Here is a 23457-nt window from a genome sequence, read left to right on the forward strand (position 1 = left end):
AAAATTAAGGATATACGTTCCTTAGTATGGTTTGTCAGAAATAATTTCTAAAACTTCTATTGAAGTCTATTATGGGAGTAATTTTACTGGCATAATGATGAAATCTTTGCCGTTTACCCATCTGACTGGTTATTGATGTGTATCTTTTAATCTGAAATGCCAGTAAAAGTTAGTAACTTTGTATAAGGTTGATAAAGCTTATAGAAAAGTGACTAAATTTGAAGTGTTTGTTTTTTTTTTCCCCAGATTGAAAGCAGTCTCAAGTGTGGATTTCTAATGCACTTGGAAATGCTGTTGTGGCCCTTCTTGCTTCTCAGAGATGCTGCTTGATTCAAAGACTGAGTTCAGGTGAAAATGTGAATAATACCTGAATGAAGCTCAGGTGAGAGTGTGGCTCTAGGAGGAGAGGTAGCCCTGCAGACACTGTTGGAACTCAGCATGGACAGTTGAGTGCACTCAGAATGATCAAACTTGAATAAATCAAGTGTTAAAAGATGTAGGAGAACTTGTGTGTTACCTTGTCTAAGTGAGTGTTTATAATGTTAACAGCGGCAACTGTTATGCTCATTTTCAGTGCAGTGTTTGCGTAAATAAAATCCTGAATTTGTGTTCTCAGTGGTTGTAGTTCTTTGCTAAGGCAGTGTGAGCTGTAGCAGCATGATCCTGCTGGGTGACCTGAGCAGAAGGCCCACAAGCCTTCAGTATGTGCTCAGCTTGCCCAGATTTGAATGGAAGCCTGCACACATTGCTGCTGCAGCTTTTTTTTAACATGGACCTCTGATTTAAAACTTGCTCAGTGTTATGCCTACTGTTATGTCTTTACTAGGAGAACACAGTAAAGGAAAGTCCATAGCTGGAGGAGCATATATCTACCACACTACCTTTTACACTTCTTTTTTTCAGTGAGGTAGTTGGACTTAGCAGACCCAGTAGGCTGGCAGCTCAATGAGCTCTATTTTTTTTTGCTTTCCTGTGGGGTTCTACAATCCCTTCCAGTCTTTATCTAAGTTCATGTTGTGCAAATACTGTGGTTTTTGGTTTTTTTTCAAACTGCAGGAGCATACCAACATCCTGGTCTAATACTGTGTTGCTGTAGTGTAAAAGCAAGACATAAACATCAAGCAGTATGGTGACTTTTTTAATACATTTTAAAATTTGTCTAGTACATGAATAATAATTTTAAAAAGTTATCTTACACTGGAAAAGTGGTTGTAATGTATTTAAACTATCCCTCCCTGGGTAATACATGTGAAAAGAAGCAACAAGAAAAACTACAGAAGTTTCACACTGTTGAAATGAAATGCCAGATTCTCGCAACAAGAAAAACTACAGAAGTTTCACACTGTTGAAATGAAATGCCAGATTCTCTATTCCTATTTTAATTGTTAGTAGTAGCCTTAATAAAAAACTTGTCCCTTTAAGTGACAGAAGTAGCGGTAGCCAGGAACAGCCACCTCTGCCTTTCAGCACCACTGTCAGAAAACTTGCAATTAGGTCCTGTCAGCTATGCTTTAATCCTTAGCCAAATAGCACTGACCTATCTTGTGAAAGTGTTAAAAAGATGGCTGTGTATTTCTCCTTAACCCCAGTCCCAGAAGGGTGAAGTAGGAGCTTCGGGCTTTACTTCACTCCTCATTAGTGTTAACATGAATTCCTGGGCCATACGCACTGATAAACTTAAGCAGCTGATGGTGGCACTTCCGTAGGTAAATATCTCTTTGCTGCAGGGAGGTTTCGTTACTGAGGTCAAATGGAAATACAGCATTTGGTTCTATGCATAGTGCAGACTTACCTAAGCAAAGAAGAAATCGATACGTACAGTAAAGACTTGACAAAACTTCTGCCAGTGCTGTTAAGGAGGGGAGGGGGAAGCTGAGACCTAGATTCCATAGTGATACAATCTTGTAAGTTAGCATTTTTGTGACACACCATTATTCTTTTCTCACTGCCAAGTTTGCGCATGAACAAATGTGACTGCTAAATGAAGGGAACACTTTCCCCAGGGAGAGTAAACTCTCTATAGCTACAGTTTACCCTGGACCAACGATGCAGTTTCAGATGAGCGGTGTCTCTAATGCACTCCCATAAAGGATGGAGGCTTTGTGCTGTCCTGAGGCCTAATGGTGTGCGGCACTGAGACTCGTGGGGCAAGTCAACAAAGATTTTTTCCTGATCTCAGTTCTCAACAGTGGAAATTCTGGGCTTTCACTTAAAAAGAAGTACCTTTATTACTGCAGTCAACTGAGAAACGTTTTCTGAGCTGACAAAATACGAAAGTGATACACCCAAGACTAAAGACTCATTTACCGTGCTTTAGGGTAAGAGACGATTCGAGCAGCAAGACGGCAATCAGTGCATCTTCCTCAAGTACCTTCTTTCTTAAACTTAGCTTGGTATGAGCCTTAGACAGTGAAATCCTAAGAGATGAATATAAGCATGTTAGAAACATTATAAAATGGTGCAGAAATGAATGCATTACGTATTGCCCAATTTCAAACACTTCTGTGAATCACAAGTTAACACTGCAGTATCCTTGCATTTCTTCACTTGTGCCATAGAAAGCTGTGATAATTTAAAGCCCATTCTTGTTTGTCTAGACAGCTTTAATAATTCTTAAATCACTTTTTAATGTCTTTATTTTTTTTCAAAATCAGTATTATAAATAGTATTAACAAATGTTAAGTAAGATTCTTTACACCTGAACGTCTTGAAATTTAAGTGTCTTGTCTAGATTTTTACTTAAGCTTCGGAGCTGGTTAGCACAATTCCCATTTGAAACTGTTTCTTTTTCCGTGAGGAGTAGGACATACAGAATTTTTAGTGCAGATGCTGATAAGTTTGATCCATGCATAGAATCTCTTCTCACTCTGCGACTCGCAAGGTAATAGCCCTGAATGAGGTTTTCTGCTTCTGAGCTCATTTCAACATGGAGATTCTTAGCAAACAAAATGAACTAGAGAGAATGTACATGCATTAAGTAACTGTGGAAAATAAATAAATAAAAACTTTTAACATACCACTGGCAAAGTAACATAGTTTAGACAGCATATTTCACCAGTAATTTTGATAAAGGTGCCTGTCACCATTCAGCTGTGCATAAGGATGGGTTTCAGATATTAATCTGATACCTGTTAATCACACTAGAGATTCAGTTTATTTGGAATGAAATATTGTACAAGTGGTTGTAAACTATTCTTGTCAAAAGGAGGTATTAGAGATCTGATCTCCTACAGGTGTTAACCTAGTATGTTTTTTGGAAACGAAGTCAAACAATTTACTATTCTGACCCTTTTAAAGAACTCAAGCTAAATTTACCAATAATCCTAATTACTGCTAGTGGGAATAGGATGGGGGGAAGGGGTAGGAGGTGAGCATTGACAGGTTTAAAAATAAGCAGAGTATCAGGAGAGAATCTTCTGATTCCAGAAACTATGATATCCCCAAGTACAATTAATTTATGAATTGTTAGATATTTGTTACCTCTTCATAATCCTGTGTCCTGAACTGCTGAGAGACTCTGTACAGGGTGGCTTCAGGATTAATGGCTTTTTTCAGGACGTGATGCACAAGAGGAAAAGACAGTCGACATGAAGGAAATTCATCGTATATCAAAAGCCCAAAAACATCTAGAAGATTAGGTGGAAGCAAGCTCAAGTCCTAAAGAGAAAGGAAATTTATTTTGGGCTGCTGACTAGCAGAAACATTGCAGTCTTTTCAATCTGTAATGTACAATATCTGTGCGTGCTGAGTGTTGTAAGATTAGCTAATGAACTATCTGTAAGAGATGCAGTGTAGTCTTGTTTCAGTAGTAGCTGTCAAAAGCTATTCTGAATAAAAGACAAGGCATCCACTTTTGGGAAAACTAGCTCATTTTAGAAGATACTTGATTTAAAGTCACTTAAGTTGTAGCCTTTTGAGGAATACTAATAAATTTGTTTTCATTATTTCTCAAGTTGAAATAAGCATAAACACAAATGACTGCCATAGTTCAGTGACTGCCGTAACAGGATGTAAGTTTTACCATCTGCCCGATCAGAAAGCTGTCCTTCGGTAAATGTTTCTTTGAGGAAGAACCCACGTCTACGTAAGACCAAAAATTGGTCTGAACTGAAATAGTAACTTGTTGGTCAGCCTCTTCTCCATACTTCTTCCCAGGAATGAACAGTGTTGTTGTCCTGCTCTCTAGAACTAGCACAGGACAAAATACGTCAGTTAAGTAACTAATCTGGTTCAACTAAATTCTAGCTCCAAACACACTAGCTGAAGACAGTAACTATTATTATATTTCACTCAATTGTCATGATTGAGTTTTGGCATTTTCACACCACCAGTTTTGAGGATGGTGTATTTGTTGTTGCTTTTTGTTGCCCTTGTTTCTTCTAGACTTTTTAAAGTAGCTCTTACCTTTTCCCAGCATTTGAGGGCCATAAACTGAGGAACAAACCTTGCCCTGATTTTGCATGTTCGTTTCATTTTGTCCCCTCATTTGTTAGTAGATGCGAAATTACCAGATTGTAGAAGTTCCAGTTTATCCTTTTTGTAGGTACATAAGTCTCCTATGTAACAGATACCCCCCTTAGCAAGCAGAACGCTGCAAGCTTGAATACTAGCACTTCCAGTTCCGTGTTTATCTTTGGATACAGAAGGAAAGATGTCACTAGAGGATGGATGTCGTATGCCACGAGGCAGAAGACATACGCTGTAATTCAAAAGCCTAAAGGATGAAATAATAGTCATAAATTGTTAAAATTACTGTTCAGTTTTTAAAAGCTTAACACTGTTCTTAATACTTTGTAACAGTATTTATGCATATGAAGATCCTACTTAAAGAGGATAAATAAAACCACTAGCAAAACTAAATGTTTAAAGTACATTTAAACACAAAGGTAGAAGCCCATGCTTTCTCTCCAACAGCTGCAAAAAGGCCTCTGTTTCTTACGCATTTAACATATGAGGCTTGTAACAGAAGTACTTCCTAGGAAGCCAAGGTCTTCTAATTCAGCCCCTATTATTAACTCCTACTCCTGTTCTAGAGGAAAGTAGAGGATTAGCAGTTCTCCTGGCCGTCTGGGAAAAACGAACGGGCTGGTAACTTGCAAGCTCTGCCTGCCAGGGTTGTGTCCCAAATTCTTTTTGCGAAAGGAGGGCATAGGATTTCTTTTTCAACCCCTACGCTATGTTCCTTGGCACAAAAAGGTTGCAAACTGGTTCCACAATCAAAGGCTCCTAATGATTTTAAGATGTCAAAGCACGACATCTTCTCCTATTGATAAATGGGATAAAATTATTAATTAAAATACTAAGTAGGAGTAAATAGACTATTATATCAATATAAATATGTAGGAAATGTCTATTTTGATAGGCTAATGATAATAGAACATGCACATACGAACAGTACTAGTGACAAAGTACCAAGATTTACAGCATACAACCATTTAAATATTAAATATGTTTTGATTCTTAAAACCAGAGTTCCTACTATTTCGCCCATGAAAGCTTACTCTTACACCTTCTGGGGAAAAATAAAATCCTGCAGCCTACTTTTTTTTTTTTTTCAAATTCAAACTAATCTCTACAGTTAACTTTTGAAATGGTAAATTTACTAAAGCGTTATTGTCCCACAACAAAAAGCAATAATACATTTGTTGAAGAACTCTCAAATGAAAATAAAATTCATGCCACTTTCAAATATCTTTTCCCCAAGTAAAAACGAAGCCCCGTATTGGGTTGGAGAAGAATACAATTCTTTTGAAATGCACATAAGTAAGTGAGGCTGAGCACATGGAGCGGGGATGCTGTATTCAGCTTGTGTTGGCGGGTCACAGTTCCATGAAGGGGTGAGCACACAGACGTGTACATACAGAACAGCGGTTTGTTCAAGGCAACAACAGATGGATTTATGACCAGTGCGTCCTGATGTACCTGATTTTCGATACTTTATCAGAATAGTTCTTAGGAAAAAGAGCAATAAAAATACCAGTATCTGTTGTGGTTTAATCCCAGGAAGCAGCTAAGCACCACACATCATGGGCCCGCTCCCATGCCTAACACCCTAGCTGGATGGGGGGAAGGGAATCAAAAGGGCAAGGCAGTTAGAAGGACATTTAGACAAAAAGAAACACGTTTAGAAAGAAAATGGGAAACGAAGGGAAAGGGAAAGGAGAAGAAAGGGATAAGGAAAAGGAGAAAAGGACAGGAGAAAAAGAAAACTAAAAGGGGGGGGGGGGTCACCACCATTGGTCACCACGAGCTGACCAGTCAGATGGTGTGGGACACCCCTTTGGTCACTGGGGCCAGCTGTCCTGGTTCCGTCCCCTCCCAGCCCCTGGTGCACCCCCGGCCCCCTGGCTGGCAGGGCAGCACAAGCAGCAGCAGAGTCTGAGCTGGTGTAAGCACTGCTCTGCAACAGCTAAAGCACCAGTGTGCTGTCACCGCTATTTTCATCCTAAATCCAGAACATGAGAAAAGTAACTCGATCCCAAGCAAACCAGGACAATAGCTGATTGACTCATTGCTTATTAGCAGAAAGTGCTCATAGCTGGGAAGTTGGTGATGAAAAGCCTCAGAGACACAGGATTTGAAAGTAGAGACCTTTGCTTTTATCATCACCAGCTTCTGGGGCAACCTTCAGTTTTGATTTTAGAATGTTTAGTTTGACCTCTGCTAAACAGCGCTAGTCTTAAAAGCTTACTGAGACAATTATGAGTGTCAAGGTTTTTTTTTAATTAGTGAAGTTCTGATCTAGATTTATCACTTGAAATAGAGATGTCTCGTGGTTATTTTTATGAAGTCATAGCCCTGTATATTTTAAACATAGTCTTTTGCTTTTCATGCAAGACCAATCCTATTATCTTTAAAAATACTTTTTAACTTACGTAAGAAATTAGGAATCTCTTTACCTATCAATTACTAAGGCGTCGCTTGTCACAACCAACAGATCCAGGTAATCAGCACTTTCCTTTTCACACGTCTGTACTAGACTCAGCAATAGTGCGAGTTTCAGAGTGTTGCAAGTGCCTGGTGGAACAACTTGAGAAGCAAAGATATTGGCCAGTATGGCTGTAAACCTCCAGCATGACTCTGAAGTCAGTGAGAGCAGATACTTAAAATTTTCACCGATAAAAGAAGGACCTAATTGAAACAAAGGAGAGATTAGCAAACACTTACTAGAGCTGTGCAGATATGTTAGACCATGACACCATTCCAATCCTCATACAGAAGCTTACAAAGAACTAAGATGTTTATACATTAAGCACAAATTCAGAATGTAAGCAGCTGACACTATTAATTTTAGTACTCTAAAGGTAGCAGACACAATCTTCTAAACCCAGTGGAATAAGCACGGAGTAACAAAATAAAGTATCGGGCCCATTTCATGCATGACTTCCAAGCACCTTCCAGTAGGGGGAGATGGAAAGAAGCAGTTGAACTGCGGTAAATAATTATGTCATTTCCCCATGCATGGGAAGAGAAAGGGGCAGAAGATATTCTCAGCTGACTGAACACATTTAGGACTGCAGGAGGAAGGTCCCACAATGGTTTTGTAATCGGGACCTTTAGGCAATAGAGAACCGTACGAGTTCTCAAGGTTTGTGTTCTCAAATGTTTTTCAGCTTTTTTGTCCAGTTTAATGGGACTTTCTTACCGTTTGGTTTACAGAGCTGTACGCTACTGACTTCTATACATGCTGTAGCTTGTGGGCCATTTTGTACACAAGTCGGAATTCCTATAATCTTGTAGTGGTCTCCTATTGTCATTCTATTGGCCAGTTCATCTGGAAATGAAAAATAAAGTACAGGGGAAACTGAAGATGTTTCAGGGCATTAAAAAAAAAAATAAAGACACAGTCAGAAAGCTTTTATTCACATTCTGACCAGTTTCATTTTTATCACTTAGTTGCAGAAAACAGTTGGATTGCAAGTTTACCATAGTGGACTAGGAGCAAATGAAGCACGCAATTCTATTTAATTAGTGCAAAAGGTAAGGAAGGCAGGCTGGCTGAGGAAAAGTAGGTTCCTGATGAAGAAAATGGATGATTTATTTATTTCTGCATTGAAAGGAAAATGGACAGCTGTCTGCAAGTATACATTCCTGCTCTGAAACTTGTGATGACCCCATTATCAGTTATCATGTCCTATAACATGACATAAAAAACAGAAGCACACAAAAAAGAGATCCATAATATACGGATTTCAAAAAAGACACACAAACATAGCTTTGTGTGAAAGTATAAACCTTTGTACTTCTGTACTTAAGTGAAGTACAAACCTTTGTACTTCTGTGCATTGTTTTTTTCAAAAGTCACATTTATTTTTGGAAGTCAAAGTTATGTCCAAACACAAATCTCAGTCTGCAAGATCCCGTCTAACCTCACTGATGACTGAAATCCGTGGAATTTTAATGCATGTGTAGATCACGGTTTCTCACCTATAGATTGTTTTGTAACAATACATGCATAGTTGCAGTTTGAAGTGTATCTCATGATCTTGGAGCTGCTGTGAGTTTTCAAGGAATGAACTGTACGATTCTACAGACTTTGTTATCAAGTATAATAGTGGGTTTTTTTGTCTGATTTTGTTTCAAGAACATTAATGGAAGCGTGACAGTGGGGTGTGATATTAGTTGGATAGTCACATCAGAAATCATTTAATGTTTGCAGTGGAAGGCAGTGGTAGTAGAAACCAAAAATCCTGACAGAATCCGGAAAACTGCTACTTTGAGGAAGGATGTTAAAAACACGTGAAATTAGTGCAAAACAGTATGACCAAAGGAAGTAGAAAGGAGGAAAAAACAAGCTTCAGGTAGAACGTGATACTGCAGAGCTGGCCTGGGGACTGTAATTAAGTGAAGTTATAAAAGTGAACACAACAGTTTTGCTACACGTATTTCTTAATCATCTGTGTATACTGTTTAGTCATCTGGCTACCCCTCTCCCTCCCCCATTTATTAGAGAAAGAACCTCAATGTGAATTATCACGATTTCCACTATTTTATCCACAGAAATAGATCTGTAAGAAAAATGCAAGGAATTATTACAATTCAGCTGTAAAACATTTTTGTCAAATGTCAAAATTAAAGTTCACTTACCTCTCAAGAAAACTGTAAAAGTCTGAATCCTAAAATGCGATTTATTGTTGGAATATCCTTTTAAAGCACTAAGAACTTTTGCATCAATCATTTCAACTATTTGTTTATCTTTCAAAATAAAGGCAAGGAAGAGGTTAGTTCTCTTTAAAACAATACCAAGCTCTTTTTATTCTTAGATGACTAGTACATAACTTGCTTTTTTTCCCCCCTTAGCCATTTTGTTTACTTACTGCGTAACAGAAGTAGGGAAATAATAGATCTAAAAATAAAATTACATATTTCCTACCACCAAGTACTCTAAACTTCATGTCTTCTTGCAGGGCTGAAGAACATAAACTGCACACAAAATCATTCCTCACTGTGGCAGATTCTGTAGCTCCAGGCAGATGCACTCTTATGTACCTAAACCCTGAAACAAATGAATTTACCAAACGTTTATAAGGAGGATGTGGCTTTCATTTTAAATTTCACATTAAGTAAAGAAGTAATTAAAATACTGGACAATGAAATTCCAAATTTGCAAGCCCCCCGTGTTTCTTAGATAAGCATACTTTCACGCACTACGCTTCAACTATAACGATCTCTATCATTTATCATAGGCTGACCACGAGATGGCAGTTTCCTATTACAATTTCCTAACTAAAATGGCTTGGCCTGACAAGCAGCAGGGAGCAACTGACTGCTTCTGCATGGTGTGGAAATGACACTGGATATGTATATTCCTCACTACAAGTACGTGCCCTCATCAAGACATCATTATGATTTATTCTACTGTCTCCCAGCTTTGGGATTTAGCTTCTATTTTATAATTTTATGGTCTCTGTTACAGGAAGAAGCAAACAGCACTGCCCTAAAAGTACTTAAGACCTAATCCTGCAAAGATGTATCAGTAATATTAGATAAAGTAGTTCCACAGAAATCAGTTTTCATTAAAGCAAATCTGCTAGAAGCTTTTGCCAGGCACTTAAGCATACTGTTACATGGTCTTTTTATATAAACAGAAGGAATACAGAAGAGACAGCTTCCAAAAAAAAAAAAAGTACAGTATTCTACTGGTACAGACTTTTTTCCTTTCAGGGAATTCATTAAGTTATACCGGAAATGTATCTTTTCTCATATAAACTATCTTCAGGATTAGAAAATGGATTATTGGTATAGCTGTACTTTAGAAAATGGATTATTGGTATAGCTGTACTCACAAAACATTTAATAATGCTGAGCAGCTGCTGGCAAGGTCCATTGCTGCTGTCAATTAATAAAAATCATGCTGTGCTCATTACAAAAAGTCTACATCATAAAACTGCACAGGAAAATGACTCGCATGCTGGATTTTTAATCTGATAAACTATCTGAATTATTAAAAAGCTTTTGAAATAGTATTGATTTCATTTTTTACTACCTTCAGAGAACGGACAGGTTTCCTCAGTACAAAGAAATCTTGCTCCTTGTGTATATTTTGTTACAATTCCCATTGCGATGACTATTCCTTCAGACATATAAAATCTATGAGATGTGTAGTTAAATGGAAATGCAGAAAGACTGAGAACGTAACTTGGTAAAGGTGGTAAATGTGTTGGCTTCAGCAGTATACTAATCTAACAAGAGACAAAATTGCATTAATACTATAATTTTAATTTCAAACTGCTGTTTATAAGTACCATTTACTTACATGAACAAATGTAACATATATAAATAGCTGTTAGAAAAAAAAATCAGTATTTTTTAATGCTTCACCACACTTAAAAGATTTAAGATCTAACTGGGGGAAAACAATGCAGACTCACCTGGGCCTCTGTCTGCAATTGTTCAATTAATGATAATGTCTTAATAGCTACAAAACATACCTGTAATTGAAAAATACCTTCATCTTAGAAAGGGAATCTAGTTAAAACATAAAAAGATGTATTTTTGTCAGCTCTGACCACAAATATACACTTACTGACTGAAAAATCTCTGCAGCTTTTATGGGATTATGAAGAATGTAGTTTCCAAGAGTTGCATCCAATTCAGCAATATCAGAAGGATTTATTGAAATAATGAAACGATAAACAGCATAACTTTGTTTTGAGTCTGCAGGAGCAAAAATTGTCTTAAAAAGAACAGAGATTTATTTAACAATACTTATCAATGTTAACAGACTATCTACTGAGTGAGCAATACCGTTATATTTTTTGCAGTCGTGCACAAATTTCTGAAGGCCACCACTTCTGTCAAGGTAAATAAGGACAATTTCCTTCATTTTCTGTATTTCTTCCTGCATCTTCCAGAAAGATCTTCGTACTCTTAATCAGAATGTGAGAATAAGCTGTAAAGAAATTAGGTCAGAATTTGCCATGCTGAAATAATAATAAAGATATATGTTAACAAAGACATACAAAATTAGAGTATTTTTCTCAATGTTATTCTTTAATATTTTTAATACTACCATTAAATGGGAATCTCTTTCCAATGGCTGAAGCATACTACACCCCCAAAGTCAATTCTTAAAGAATGCTCTAGTATTTTTCTTCTCTTATTAATGAATTATTTCACTGCCCAACCCCTAACCCGTCAAATTAAAGGCTGCATTTAGTCCTGCCCTATATAATTTATAGGCGTAATCATCGCAGCAAAAGTAAGACTTAAATAACCACTTTATCTGAGAAGGCTGTCTGTCATAGTCGTTCAAAGTACAAAACCAGTCAACATTTTTTCTTAAATCAGACTTTCTTAGTCTGCTGTCACCTCCCGTAGCATTCATTTAAGGCATAGATCTTGCACACACTTGTGTTGTACGCTTCATCAGTGTACGCAGATCAGTTCTTATTCTGATGGAAAAAAGCCTTCAAGACTACAGTTTTGGTCTGGAAGGTGACCGTGCTCTTCAGTGTTGTTTTCATTGCGTGTTACTCCCATATCTGCATTTTTAGAGTAAAATCTCACCACATGAAGCACTTCACTTACGAATTTACTGTAGAGGGAGAACTAAGGCCAAAATGCAGTACACGTCTATTTTACTGCCTTACAGGTTTTCTTTTAAAAAGTGTCATCTGTCTTCTCTGTAAACGGCCAATATGAAACCACGCTTAAGTCTTCAAAAATAGATTTAACTACTTGGCACAGGACCAAAACACAGAATTAACAGGCTGGAGAAAGCAAAGCTCTTTGTTTAATTATAACCTGTAGGAAGTCACAGAATTGTGTGTTGGAGTACAAACAGATCAATATTTGTCAGTGCAATAACTGGGTACCTGTGGTGCACCCTTACAGCGGTTGTGTAAAACTTCTGAGAAACACACCTTGTGGGCTGGCTCAATGTGTTGTAGTGCCCTGAAGTATAAAATTTTAAGCACAAATTGAAGAATTTATATTTGAGATTCTTTTTCAGTTTCTTTGGGATTACTCCCACACAATTGCTGCTCCATCCCTTAAAATCTCCCACAAGAAGGGTCTCAAACCTAACAGAACCCCAAACCACCTCAGCACAATGCCTTCCCTCCCTCCCTCCCTGCCCCAAGACCACTGCCCAGCCCTCCCCACCACAGCCGAGGGCTGGCGTCCCCCGGGAGGAGCGGGGCGCTGAGGGGAGCCCGGCGGCAGGAGGGGGCTGCCTGCGCCCCCTGCCCCGCCTCAGCCCGGCAGCCGTTGGCGGCGGGCGGGAAAGGCACCGTGGCTCCCCGCGGCCGCTGAGGGGGGAAACGCCGAGCCCGGAGCCCGGCCGCAGCCGCTGCCCCCTCAGGCCGGCTACGGCCCTGGGCAGGGCACTAAGAGTATCACGCACCGACCCTACAATAAATAGTAAAGCCAGGATGGTTTTAAAAACAAACAATCTCTCATTAATAAACGTTGCATAGTCCACTGCATTTAGCGTAAGCAAACTTACCTCCCCAGCCAACACCACGAAATTCTTTTTTTGCGTGTGTCTTATTTCGATTAATTTTTTTACAACTGCCATGCAGCACAGCCAGTCCGCTGTTCCTGCTGTCTCGCTCGCTCTCCTCCCTGGTCAGAAGATGGGAAAGCACAATGGCAGCACCTTTCGTTTGCTTCCACAGCACCAAGAAGAAGGGCCTTAACGTGCTTCTCTGGACAGGGAGATGGATTCCAGTGTGGAACAGTCCCTTTCACTAGGGACAGGCCAACAGCTCAGCAAAGTCTGCCTCCCTTTATCAACTGTCTGCCACCTGAGGAAGGGAATGGCACAGGTCATGCCTCTGTAGGCTCCCTGCAGCTCTCAAAAATCCAGATTTTACTATCATTTCAGATTTCATAGAATCATTAAGGTTGGAAGAGACCTTCATGATCAACTGGTGCAACCATCCCCCTACTACCAATTTATCACTAAACCATGTCCCTAAGCACCACATCCAACCTTTCCTTTTCAACTCAGTCTTCTGTGAAGGGGCTACCCCACCTTAACCTTTTCAGTCATCTCTGAAAAGCATTACCATGAAAATCAGGGAGATACAGAACAAGAGTGCTAATATTTGGAAGTAGCGTGAGGGTTTATTGCTTGATGTTGTACACTGTTGGTTACTCTACCTGTGCTAGTCCTGATCTAACTGGGTTATTTCACAATATGAAATACAGTAGAAGGAACAAAATGAACCTAAGTATTTGAAGTTCACACTTAGCCAAAAAGGCAAAGCTTGCTGAAAGCAAAAAAAAAACCAAAAACAAAAACAAACAGTAAGATTAATAAGCAATAAATTATGCTGCACTGCAAGAAAATAACTACCACTGTCATCTTAAAAAGGGAGGGGGGAGGGGGACGACAATACATTTGACAAAAAAGGCAAAATGAAGCTCCAAATCTTTTCACCCAGTCAGATGACTAGCTACAGACATCTTGGAAACAGAGGACAAGTGAAGGGGTGCAGCATGTACCATACTGAAGTAATCTCCTCCCTTGTCATCTCTCCACAGAACTGTACTTCCTTGCTGTGAGAGGTAAAAAAAAGTTGCAATATGGTACATTTCCCTGCTGTCAGCAGAATGCAGTTCCAGCAACCTGCAGAATCATTCCAGGAGTATGAAGAGTAAAAGCTTAGTATAGTTTAGTATGAGAATGGGTATTTCCTTTCTTCAAATCAATTTCTCCCTTCTACTCCATTAGAAAGGCCTACTGGAGAGGAGGGAAGAAAAAGGAAAAAAAAAGGCTTACTGCCAAACGATTACAACTGCAAGAACATGATTCATGTAGTTACTGCTGTCCTGAACAGCTGCATAGATTATTTCCAAGCTTCTCAAAACTTTACAGTGGCACAATGGGAAATGAGCACTGCTCTACTCCCACAAATGATAGTCCCCCTTCCTTCCTTCCCTTTCAATGTTAATTCATACATATTTTACCCAGAGACTCCTTCCCACACCTCACACCAACTATTCAGCGTTACTCAAGCATCATGCAAGAGAAGTGGAATAAACAAAGAATCTCGTTTTAGCTTTCACTTGCTGTTTTCCTGTTGACAACATTAATTTCAAAAGAATTATGATTTGACAGACGGTTGTTCGTGATATTCTCAATTTTTACCTGATCTTGATGCAATATAAGTAGTACTTCTCTTAGCTAGTTCTTATTTTGTCAAAAAGGAAACCATTTAAATACTGAAATTTATCTAACACTTAACTCTGGCTGCTCCTCTGCGTCTTACCAGACTTTTCTCAAACGAAGGCATTTAACTGAATGCATTTATGAACAAAAAAACACAGAGCATTTTTTGAAGTAACAGACAAAAATAAGTTGTTATTTACAGGTAATATATAATACTACCATAATAGGCTTTTACACGCTGTAACTGCAGTCAATTTTTGCATTGTTAAAAGTTTTCCTTAAACAGAAGTTGATCAGAATGATCAGTTTGTCCATACATGTGTATGTTACGAGAAATACAATAGCTTTTCACATTCTAAAAATTACCATCGTAATTTACATTACTTTTTCCAAATATCAAGTGAAGATTTAAAAGTGGTGCAAAATGGGAGACAGAAGGACAAGTAGCTATGAATGTTTAAGTACAATCAATTTGGAACATAATTAGTGTTTCAAACTATATACCAGTGAGAAAAATGCTTAAATATTTGGCATGATCCCCTCACCACCCATCCCTGGAAGGTTAAAGCAAGATAGCCTTTCAAAGTAGCGGTGATTATTGCTAATTATATCTTTGGAAAAGCAGAGTTTTAACAAAAAATATTTTTAATGCAGTTGAAATCCAGACATTTATCTCAGGGAGGAAAAAAGGTAGAACACATGATCAGTAATGTTATCAATTCAATACAGTTAATTTGTTCTATCCTTGCTTTGAGTAATCCCCCATGCCTCAGATAATCCAGTTGAGTGAACTACGTACTCCAGCAAATGCAAAAACGACAATCTAGTTTTACATGCCCAACTCTTCATTCTACAGAAATCCTCGAAGCATCTCAGTGTTAACTTAAATTAAACCTTCATTTAAGTGCTGACAGGTAAGTTAACAAATTTCAAACTGATAAAACAGGGAAAACATTTACCTTTTTTAAACCAGGATATACAAAAGACGATTTGCATAGTTACAATTCAAGCACAAAGTCACTGTAAATAGGTACAAAGGCATTTATAAATTTACTAAATTTGCTGCTTTTTGTGCCAGCCTAATCTTAGATACATATGAATGTAAACCTGAAGGGACTGAGGAGAACAGTCAGTGTTTTTGCTTAAAAAAATACGTAAATGTAGAGAACATTATTTAAAGTTTTTAAAAATATTTTCTGCAGCAGGAATAAACAGTTCAAACCCCAAAGAAAGCCATCCAAAATGCCCAAATTCCTCCTATACAGCAGAGAAAGTTTGTTCATAGGTTTTAAACCTACATACAAAACGAGGCACAGGTTACACTATTTTGGAATGTGTTCGTAACTCTAACATTTCAGTTCATCCCAAGACTTCCAAAACACTGTTGGCTTCTAACTTCCTAGGAAAACATATCTTCAGAAGGTGGTGCATAAGAAAATCCAACAAATGCATCATCTGCCTCTAGGACACTGGCATTAACAATGTTGTAATCAGAAGAAATGCAAACTGAGTATGGGACCATTTCTTCCGTAAACACGGCATCAAAATTCCCAATATCATCTGGGCCAACCTAGAAAACAGGAAGATCAATCGTTTGTCATATTAATACTGTGTTTTAAAAAACTACGCTTCTCCTGTAGATTTCAAATTTAACTCCTGAGACCATCTACTTTGTGTAATTCTTTCCTATGTAAATACAGAAAGCTTAAAGCAGCACACTACAGCATCCCTGAAAGTTATTAAAACAGTTATTAAAAGCTTGCTTGTTTCTTTTAGGCTGGCATTCAGGCCAGAAGTGATACACATTTATGATGTGATCAACCTAAGAAATACTAAGGAATATCTTTCTTAAGTGACTTTTAGGGAGCTGCAAAAACTTAAAAAAAAATAATAATAAAAAAACAACCACAAACCAAATTCTCTTTCTCCCTTTTTCATTAATAATACTAAAGCATTAAATTCCAGCAACAGTAGTTGCTATGATAGACCACGTTCCCAGTAGCACACCCAAGAACTAAAGCACAGTAGGAGTTACAGAGTGGAGAGAGAAGACAGCAAAGGTTTCTCCACCAAACAGATGTAAACTGACAGGAACATAACAAAACCAGGGTTGAAACTAAGGCTTAATGATTACAAAAAAAAATCATGAAGTCAGTAATTTGGAGTCTTCACATAAAGAGGCTGTAAATTATTCTTCTTTGTCTACAGACCCCACAGAAATTGTCAGTCCTTTGATAGGAACGAGCAGAGGGAACAGCGATACGTCCAAGTGAGTTTTAAATTATGAAGACAGCACTACTGCTCGGAAGTGTCACTGCTCCAAAGTGCAGCCAGCACTGAGGGGTTCCCATCCATTCTGATGCACAAATATTTCTTCCATACAGAAGAGCCTTTAAAGGCAGGATTTTGGCAGCTATGAACTGAAACAGCACCTACCACGTTAGGATTAAATGGTGGCGGAATCTTCTTCTGAAGGAGGTCAGTCCAGCTGAGAGATTCAAAGAATGGGTGCTTTTGAATTTCAAGCTGCAGTAGGGAAGAGAGATAACAGGCGTTTCAGAAATCCATCCTGGGCATCACAGTAAATACTACTTCAGATTGCACGCACAAACAAAACCTAAGGAAGTCAAGTCCTTCATTCGGTTTGTTTTGCAATAAAAGCTGTAGTTGGCAAAAAGAGCAATTCAAATTCGTTAGCCTGCCTCTAAGAACTGGTTTCTGCATTTAAGCCTTAAAATCAACCACAGAGCAGGAATGTTTCCTGATACTATTTCTGCTCCTCCTTTCAAGATGTTAGTTTTTATAAAGATCACTGTCTGAGAAGCAGCAGCTTAAAAGACTCTACAATATGCTTAATAGTTATGAGGCAGTAAACAGCTGTGCTAAACACTACCATCCTTTCATCATATTGCCACCGTGGAAAAAATACTATCATAATCTACGTGCTCTATTACAAGGTCAACACATGACCTAACATTAAATGACCACAACCGGTGTCTTAGAAGAAGAAATAAAAAGGAAGAACACAGAGACAGACACGTAACAGAGCATTTTCTGCTCTCCCACTATTAAACCTGTGTGGTGCACATAAATTTGGTCATGTCCCTTTAAATGAAGACAGGCTTGATAAATTTGATAAATTGGGACATTACATACAAAGTCTTCCCTTGCTCCGAGTCTGCTTTGCCGATCTTTCTCCAAAAGTTCTTCCAGAATAGACCAGGCTGTGAGACTGATTCCTGGACGCAGAACCAGGGGCTTATGAAGAATATTCTCATACATCTCAGCAACATCACGGCAGTAAAAAGGAGGCTAAAAAAACAAATGTTATATATGATTTCGAAGCCACATTCAGCATTTTATTTTATGTGTATGCATCAATAAACACTTCTGTAAGAAATAGGAACTGCTAGCAATGAAGGAAGAAATCCACTTCTTACACATTGCTAACTTTAGTTCAGTCATCCTCACTGCCAAGTCTCTACACTTGATAGCTTCCTCCTGCCACCTCCTCTTTTTGTAATATGTCCTCACCCTCACAAGTAGCTACAGATGCCCTCCAGATTCAAAGCTCCCACTGAGCCTGCCTGAAAAGAACAAGTGGAAAAACAGATCTGTTTCCCTACTTAAGGTCCAGATGCATATAAAACTAAAGAAAACTAACAGAACACATTGTTATTAGAGTGACCACATGTGACTAGAAGAAGCACAGTAAGATTTTCTTCTTTTAATATTGCATCTGAAAGCAGAAGAGCTAGAAGAAACCCTGGAAGACTTAAGTTAAAATACATATTTTAGTTTATTGGGTATTATCACTACTGATACAGTTTACTCTGACGTTCCCTCAGTCGTGGCTACCTGTCTTCAGAGCTGACGTTCAGCAGTCCACTGGAAAGCAAAAGTTTAAACATCCAGAGGCAATGCAAAATCCAAGAGAGAAAAACAGATGCTATGTTAAGACAAACTGTTCATCCATTGAAGTGGAGTACTTCAATACTCTACAAAAGGCAGCATCTTTAACATTCTGGTGTACTTCAGGTAAGATAAAGAGGGAGAAAAAGGGAAGCAATCCCTGCCCCGCACGTATTAAGTACATACCAGCCCATAAAGCATTTCATAAAGAACTGCACCAAGGCACCACCAGTCTACTGTGTTGTCATAGGGCTGCTTTTTAATAACTTCTGGTGCAAGGTACTAAAATTAAAAGAAAAAATAGAGCATTAGGATAGCTATAAAAAAAATAAGTTTTAGTCACATAACAGTAAACATCTTCAGGAAACGTTGCTTATAGCAATTTTAAGACTGACTTATTTATCTTGTTCTTCAAGGCAAATACTTCATCACCGTCTGGTCATTTAGCAAGTAGGACAGCTGTTTTCCCAATTGAAACAATGCTTTCCAAACACTATTGTTTTGCCAAATTACGTTCCCACCTCTATTACGAAACTTGTTAAACATTTCAAGTAGGCTGCTGTGATGTACTAGAGGCAACGTCCTCCCAGTATACCTCTCTCTCAGCAAGCTGGCCACCAGCCAAGCCGATTTCTGCCATTCCAAGCCTGGGTGCTCCCCATCCACCACATAAACATGAAAGGAGAAGCAGTTCATTCTGCTTCAAGCTTATCACCAAGAAACAGTATGCCTTACTTTAAATTTCACCGTAAACTGTAGTGAGGGCATAAGTTGTGAATTGCTAAATTATCTAAATTAGAAGTTCTTGTAAAAGAGCTGTCACTTGATTTATTATAAACATCTGGTATCAAACAACGACAATGATAACTGGTTTCCATCTGCCTTGCAAGAAATCTACTCAGCATCTCAGAACTTACTAATGCTACAGTACAAGCACAGCACTTCACAGTACAAGACTATTCTTCGTGGGTATGTAATATAAAATTAGTACAGCTGGTTCACCATCATCATCTCAGTTTACAACAACAAGACACATGCAGTTTCTAACCCTTTCCCTCAAGGCAAGAGGTTGCTCACTTTTATCATTCCAGTATCCAAATTCTGAAAGTTAATGTGTAAAATGTATAGTAGCCTCTCTTTGTAAATGGACAAGGCGCAGATATCACTGTAATGACAGGAGCTGAAAGTCATAGCTTATTTGTATCAGCATTTCTCAAACTTTCTGCATGCGTGAGCGCCCTGTACCTCATTTGTCTACAGATGACCCTGCAAAAGCATGAAAAGCATTTGAGTATTTTGAACTTGTTCTAACCTTTCATAATCTCATTTGAACTTTATAGGTGCTGGAAGTCAAACAACTCAGTGTGTAGAAACAGAGAATACCATAGTGCTTTTAGCAGGATTATGAAATATTTGAATCTGTATCTTGGATTAGAAAGAATAATACACAACTGTTACATTTAGTCTTTACATTATGAAGAACAAATATTAAGCAACTGCATTAGCATCCTCTTATGCTGCAACTCATGGAAGTCCAAGGTAAGCATTAAAACTAGCTTTCTGAACACTAGACAGAAGTCCCATAGATTTTCCTCAAACAAATTTGAGGTCAGTGTTCTATATATTGTCCGAGGAACTTTGTGAAGCATTCAACAAATACTGTTTCAGCTCACATTTACCACTTGGCCTTATGGATTCGTACTTTGATGATAACAAGGATAAGTTGTCGAATGTTGCTTTTTTTTTTTTCCTTTTTAAGTTCAAATGTTTCAGCTACACACCACTCCTTACCCATCCTTCTCTGCCAAAGGCCTTTTCCGTAATTTATATTCATCAAAGTAAAAAAAAAAAGCCACTAATCTTGGCATCTCAGTCAATCCCTAGTACATGTTTAACACTTCCAGATTCTGAGTTTTCCAGTCTATTTTTCTTAGTAAAAAGAGACAAAGTTAAATAAGCCGTCAAATTCAAAGTTTCAGTCATATACAAAAGTTGCTCAAGTCTCACAAGATACTAAGTGCCTCTAACCCTACTAAAAATTAGTGGCAGGATATGGTAAATAAATTCATACTGGCAAATCTGTCGCAGCTGTTACAAAAACCAACTGTCCTGTGTCTAGCCAGTGGTTAGGAGACATGGGAAGAAACAGAGTATGTGAAAAGGGTTGGGAAGAGGGAGGACAGAAGAGATGATTTATGAGGATGTGGGCAGTAAGTAGGAGATACTCTATATTAGCAAACAGGACAAAGAACAGATCTGCAGTAAAGTCTCCCTTGGTTTGGTTCCATGGAAGAGCTTGTAAAAAGAGTGCAAGTCTCCAACAATACAAAACTGAGTATTTGTATCTTCTGTTTACGCAAATAATTGTCAACAAACATTAGTTATTAGTCAAAAGATACGGAAGTCGTCAACATACTTCTGGTGTCCCACAGAAAGTTGCAGTAGTTTCAGAACTTGCAATCCCTTCTTTACAAAGTCCAAAGTCTGTCAACACAACGTGACCCTGTTTAAGAAAAGAGGGATATTTAAAAAAAAATAGAACACGCTCGACACGCATATGAATAAATGTCAATTTTGTGAGAAAGCCAGAAAATCAAAAATCATGTTGCATACTTACTAGTGAATCTAGGAGAATGTTTTCTGGCTTTAAATCCCTATTAAAAAAAATCATTGTATTAATTCAAAGCAGAAGTCACTAACACAAAAGCTTCAAAGGCATTGGCTTTTATTCTTCAGTTGAAAGAAGCTTTAAGTTTTTTGAAAACATTATGTTCAAATTTCTCCCGAGATGATTTCATGCAGCATTTTTTTACTCAGTAATTTGTCCCATTTGAACTTCTGCAGTACAAGAACACAGTTCAGAAACTTACCTGTACACTATATTTATGGAGTGTAAGTAGCCCAGTGCACTGGCGATTTCAGCAGCATAAAATCTGGCTCTGTGCTCAGGAAAGGAACGTTCTCTTTGTAAGTGAAAGAACAGCTGTAAACATGGAAAAGAGTAAATAACAACAAAACACACAAAATCAGGTTAGCAAGGTACAATTTTAACAGTAAAAAGTCATTTTACTTATCTGTCTACACTTTTAAGAATGGAAAATGAAATAAAATTGGTTTTGCTGCATTACAACATTCCTTTACTCACTTCTTTTCCAGTCTTTTAAATTTCGGAAACACACAGGTAACTCAGCTACAAGGATATCCCCTTAAAACCAAGACTAGTCAAAAAAAATAGTGAAAAACCACTAAGCTGTGAATAGAGGCTGGCAAGATTCAACCATGCAAGACAAACCTCCTGACAGGTGTCAACCAAGTCATCTTCCATTTCCAAGTATCCTTGCATTCAAAGTTTTGTATAAAAGTGTTTATGTAATTGTATTCTGAGAACACTTTGGGAGATGTATATTCCAGGCCGATTCACAAATGTTCTCAGCTACAGAACTTTGGCTCTAAATAGTTTGAGCAGATGCAGAAGTCTAGCCAAAGATTAAATCATATACACATGAAATTGTGCTACACGTTCTTTTTTTTTTTTTTTTTTTTTTAAGAGAATAGAATTTTTCTGTTTTCTACCTGCAAAGTTTAGGAGAAAAACAAAGCCACCAAAAATTTCCAAGTGCTTCATTGAACTTTGAAGGCTGTTTTGAACTGTACTTTAGTTTGCCTGGAAGAATGCCAAACTAAGCTGTAGCCAAAAATTCAGAGTAGAGCAAACCAGGAGTTTGTTAATGCTGTCTAAATTAGATGACAGTACATTAGACTAGAGGAAGGTCCATCAAAGTCCAGACTCCGACACTCAAAGGAGTCAGAAACCCAGGTCTGGGGGCATCATGAATAGTGGCAGTGGGCCTTATGAGTATCTACTAACATATAGCACAATTCGTACTTCATAATGATTTATTCTACATACTTTATTCTTGTCTGTGTATAGACAGCTGCAGGGACATAATAGGTAACCCTGAGGTATGCTGAATCAAACTGTTTAAATTCTACCCCTCCTTCTCATGTTCTCTGTCGGCTACCAGAGTTTTATCTTCTACAACAGCATCCTGTCTCCTCCTCCTCTGTTCTGCTTTACGACTTTGTAAGGCCTTTGGAAAACGTATGTGTTTTACAGCTATAAGTTACCAAATTGAAAACAGCAACTGACAAGACAGCTCCCCTTTACAGCATATACATTGGATAACTACTTTCACACAATCATTTTTCACTACACTTTGTGATCTTCAGTCACAATTCAGTCTGCAATACCCCAATTTCCCATAAAACCGTACGAAGAAATAGAAGCAACATTTCATACCCTTCTCATGTTTATTAGCTATTCAACCAGTAGCTTCTTGAGCACTCCTGGAAGTACTGAGTACTTTGAAAAGCAACATGGCTCTGGCTAAAGACAAAGTGGTCCAAAACATCTCAGTTAAATATTTACAGATTTCTTCCATTTCTTGCACACATTTTCCTCCAAGTTACTTAATGACTCCTCATACTCAATACCATCACTTCAAGGAAAAGAATCCTGAGAATAAGGCTATTTGGTAACAAATAATTAGTCAATGCAAAGCCACAGAATAATCCCAAGATTCCTATAAACATAGTACCAAATTCAACTGCCTGTTTCTTTCCTTCCACTTTTGAAATACCAGCATCTCAGCTAATTCAGATGAAAAAGACAGTTTTACATGCTGAAAAACGTCAACATATGATTAATTCATAACAGAGATAAATTTAGGTAACTGTAAAAGAGACAGTATTTTTATCTGACAGCCATGAATTAATTCTGGATCGAAGCTGTTGATAAGAACAGGGTCTGTATAGCTACAGAAGTCTGCAGGAACAGCATTGCTTTAGATAAAATAATAAGAGGTTCAAAACTTGGGATAATACTGATCACAGCCCACTGTAAAGGATCATTTTATTGTGCTAAT

The 23457-nt window shown here is 38.0% G+C and overlaps 2 protein-coding genes across 5 annotated transcripts in view; both read right to left on the reverse strand.

Moving 5' to 3' along the window:
• Positions 1-760: 760 nt before the first annotated feature.
• MCMDC2 (minichromosome maintenance domain containing 2) lies at positions 761-14783 on the reverse strand. Of its 2 annotated transcripts, XM_083824165.1 has the most exons (15): positions 12950-14783; positions 11248-11392; positions 11027-11157; positions 10872-10931; positions 10487-10682; positions 9374-9496; positions 9088-9195; positions 7646-7774; positions 6900-7131; positions 4509-4714; positions 4022-4188; positions 3481-3657; positions 2811-2953; positions 2308-2417; positions 761-1792 (listed from the first exon to the last, which is right to left on the reverse strand). In XM_083824165.1, exons 2-15 carry the CDS (start codon positions 11345-11347, stop codon positions 1626-1628), a joined length of 2049 nt encoding a protein of 682 aa, XP_083680291.1. In that variant the 5' UTR covers positions 11348-11392; positions 12950-14783; the 3' UTR covers positions 761-1625. The 2 variants fall into 2 exon arrangements, with proteins under 2 accessions (XP_083680291.1, XP_083680290.1); XM_083824164.1 differs by lacking the exons at positions 761-1792; positions 2811-2953 and having other exon boundaries at positions 1929-2417.
• A 464-nt stretch (positions 14784-15247) lies between these two features.
• SGK3 (serum/glucocorticoid regulated kinase family member 3) overlaps positions 15248-23457 on the reverse strand; it is a 58207-nt gene continuing 49997 nt past the window's right edge. For all 3 annotated transcript variants that reach the window (XM_083824167.1, XM_083824168.1, XM_083824166.1), the window contains exons 11-17: positions 21403-21515; positions 21150-21186; positions 20949-21035; positions 18719-18814; positions 17777-17932; positions 17057-17146; positions 15248-16190 (exon numbers count right to left, since the gene is read on the reverse strand). In XM_083824167.1, the coding sequence (XP_083680293.1) occupies positions 16020-16190; positions 17057-17146; positions 17777-17932; positions 18719-18814; positions 20949-21035; positions 21150-21186; positions 21403-21515 (750 nt within the window). In that variant the 3' untranslated portion in view covers positions 15248-16019. The remainder of the gene's footprint in view (positions 16191-17056; positions 17147-17776; positions 17933-18718; positions 18815-20948; positions 21036-21149; positions 21187-21402; positions 21516-23457) is intronic.

The sequence above is a fragment of the Anser anser genome, assembly GCF_964211835.1.
Source record: "Anser anser genome assembly, chromosome: 2".
NCBI lineage: Eukaryota > Metazoa > Chordata > Aves > Anseriformes > Anatidae > Anser > Anser anser.

What these genes read in the sequence shown, in the direction of transcription:
- MCMDC2 (XM_083824165.1), bottom strand. Translation starts at nt 11,347, where the DNA reads ATGCAGGAAGAAATACAGAAAATGAAGGAAATTGTCCTTATTTACCTT. An exon ending in CTGCAGAGATTTTTCAGTCA is followed by an intron (nt 10,932 to 11,026) that starts GTAAGTGTATAT and finishes TTTCAATTACAG; the next exon opens with GTATGTTTTGTAGCTATTAA. An exon ending in AACCTGTCCGTTCTCTGAAG is followed by an intron (nt 9,497 to 10,486) that starts GTAGTAAAAAAT and finishes CATTTGTTTCAG; the next exon opens with GGTTTAGGTACATAAGAGTG.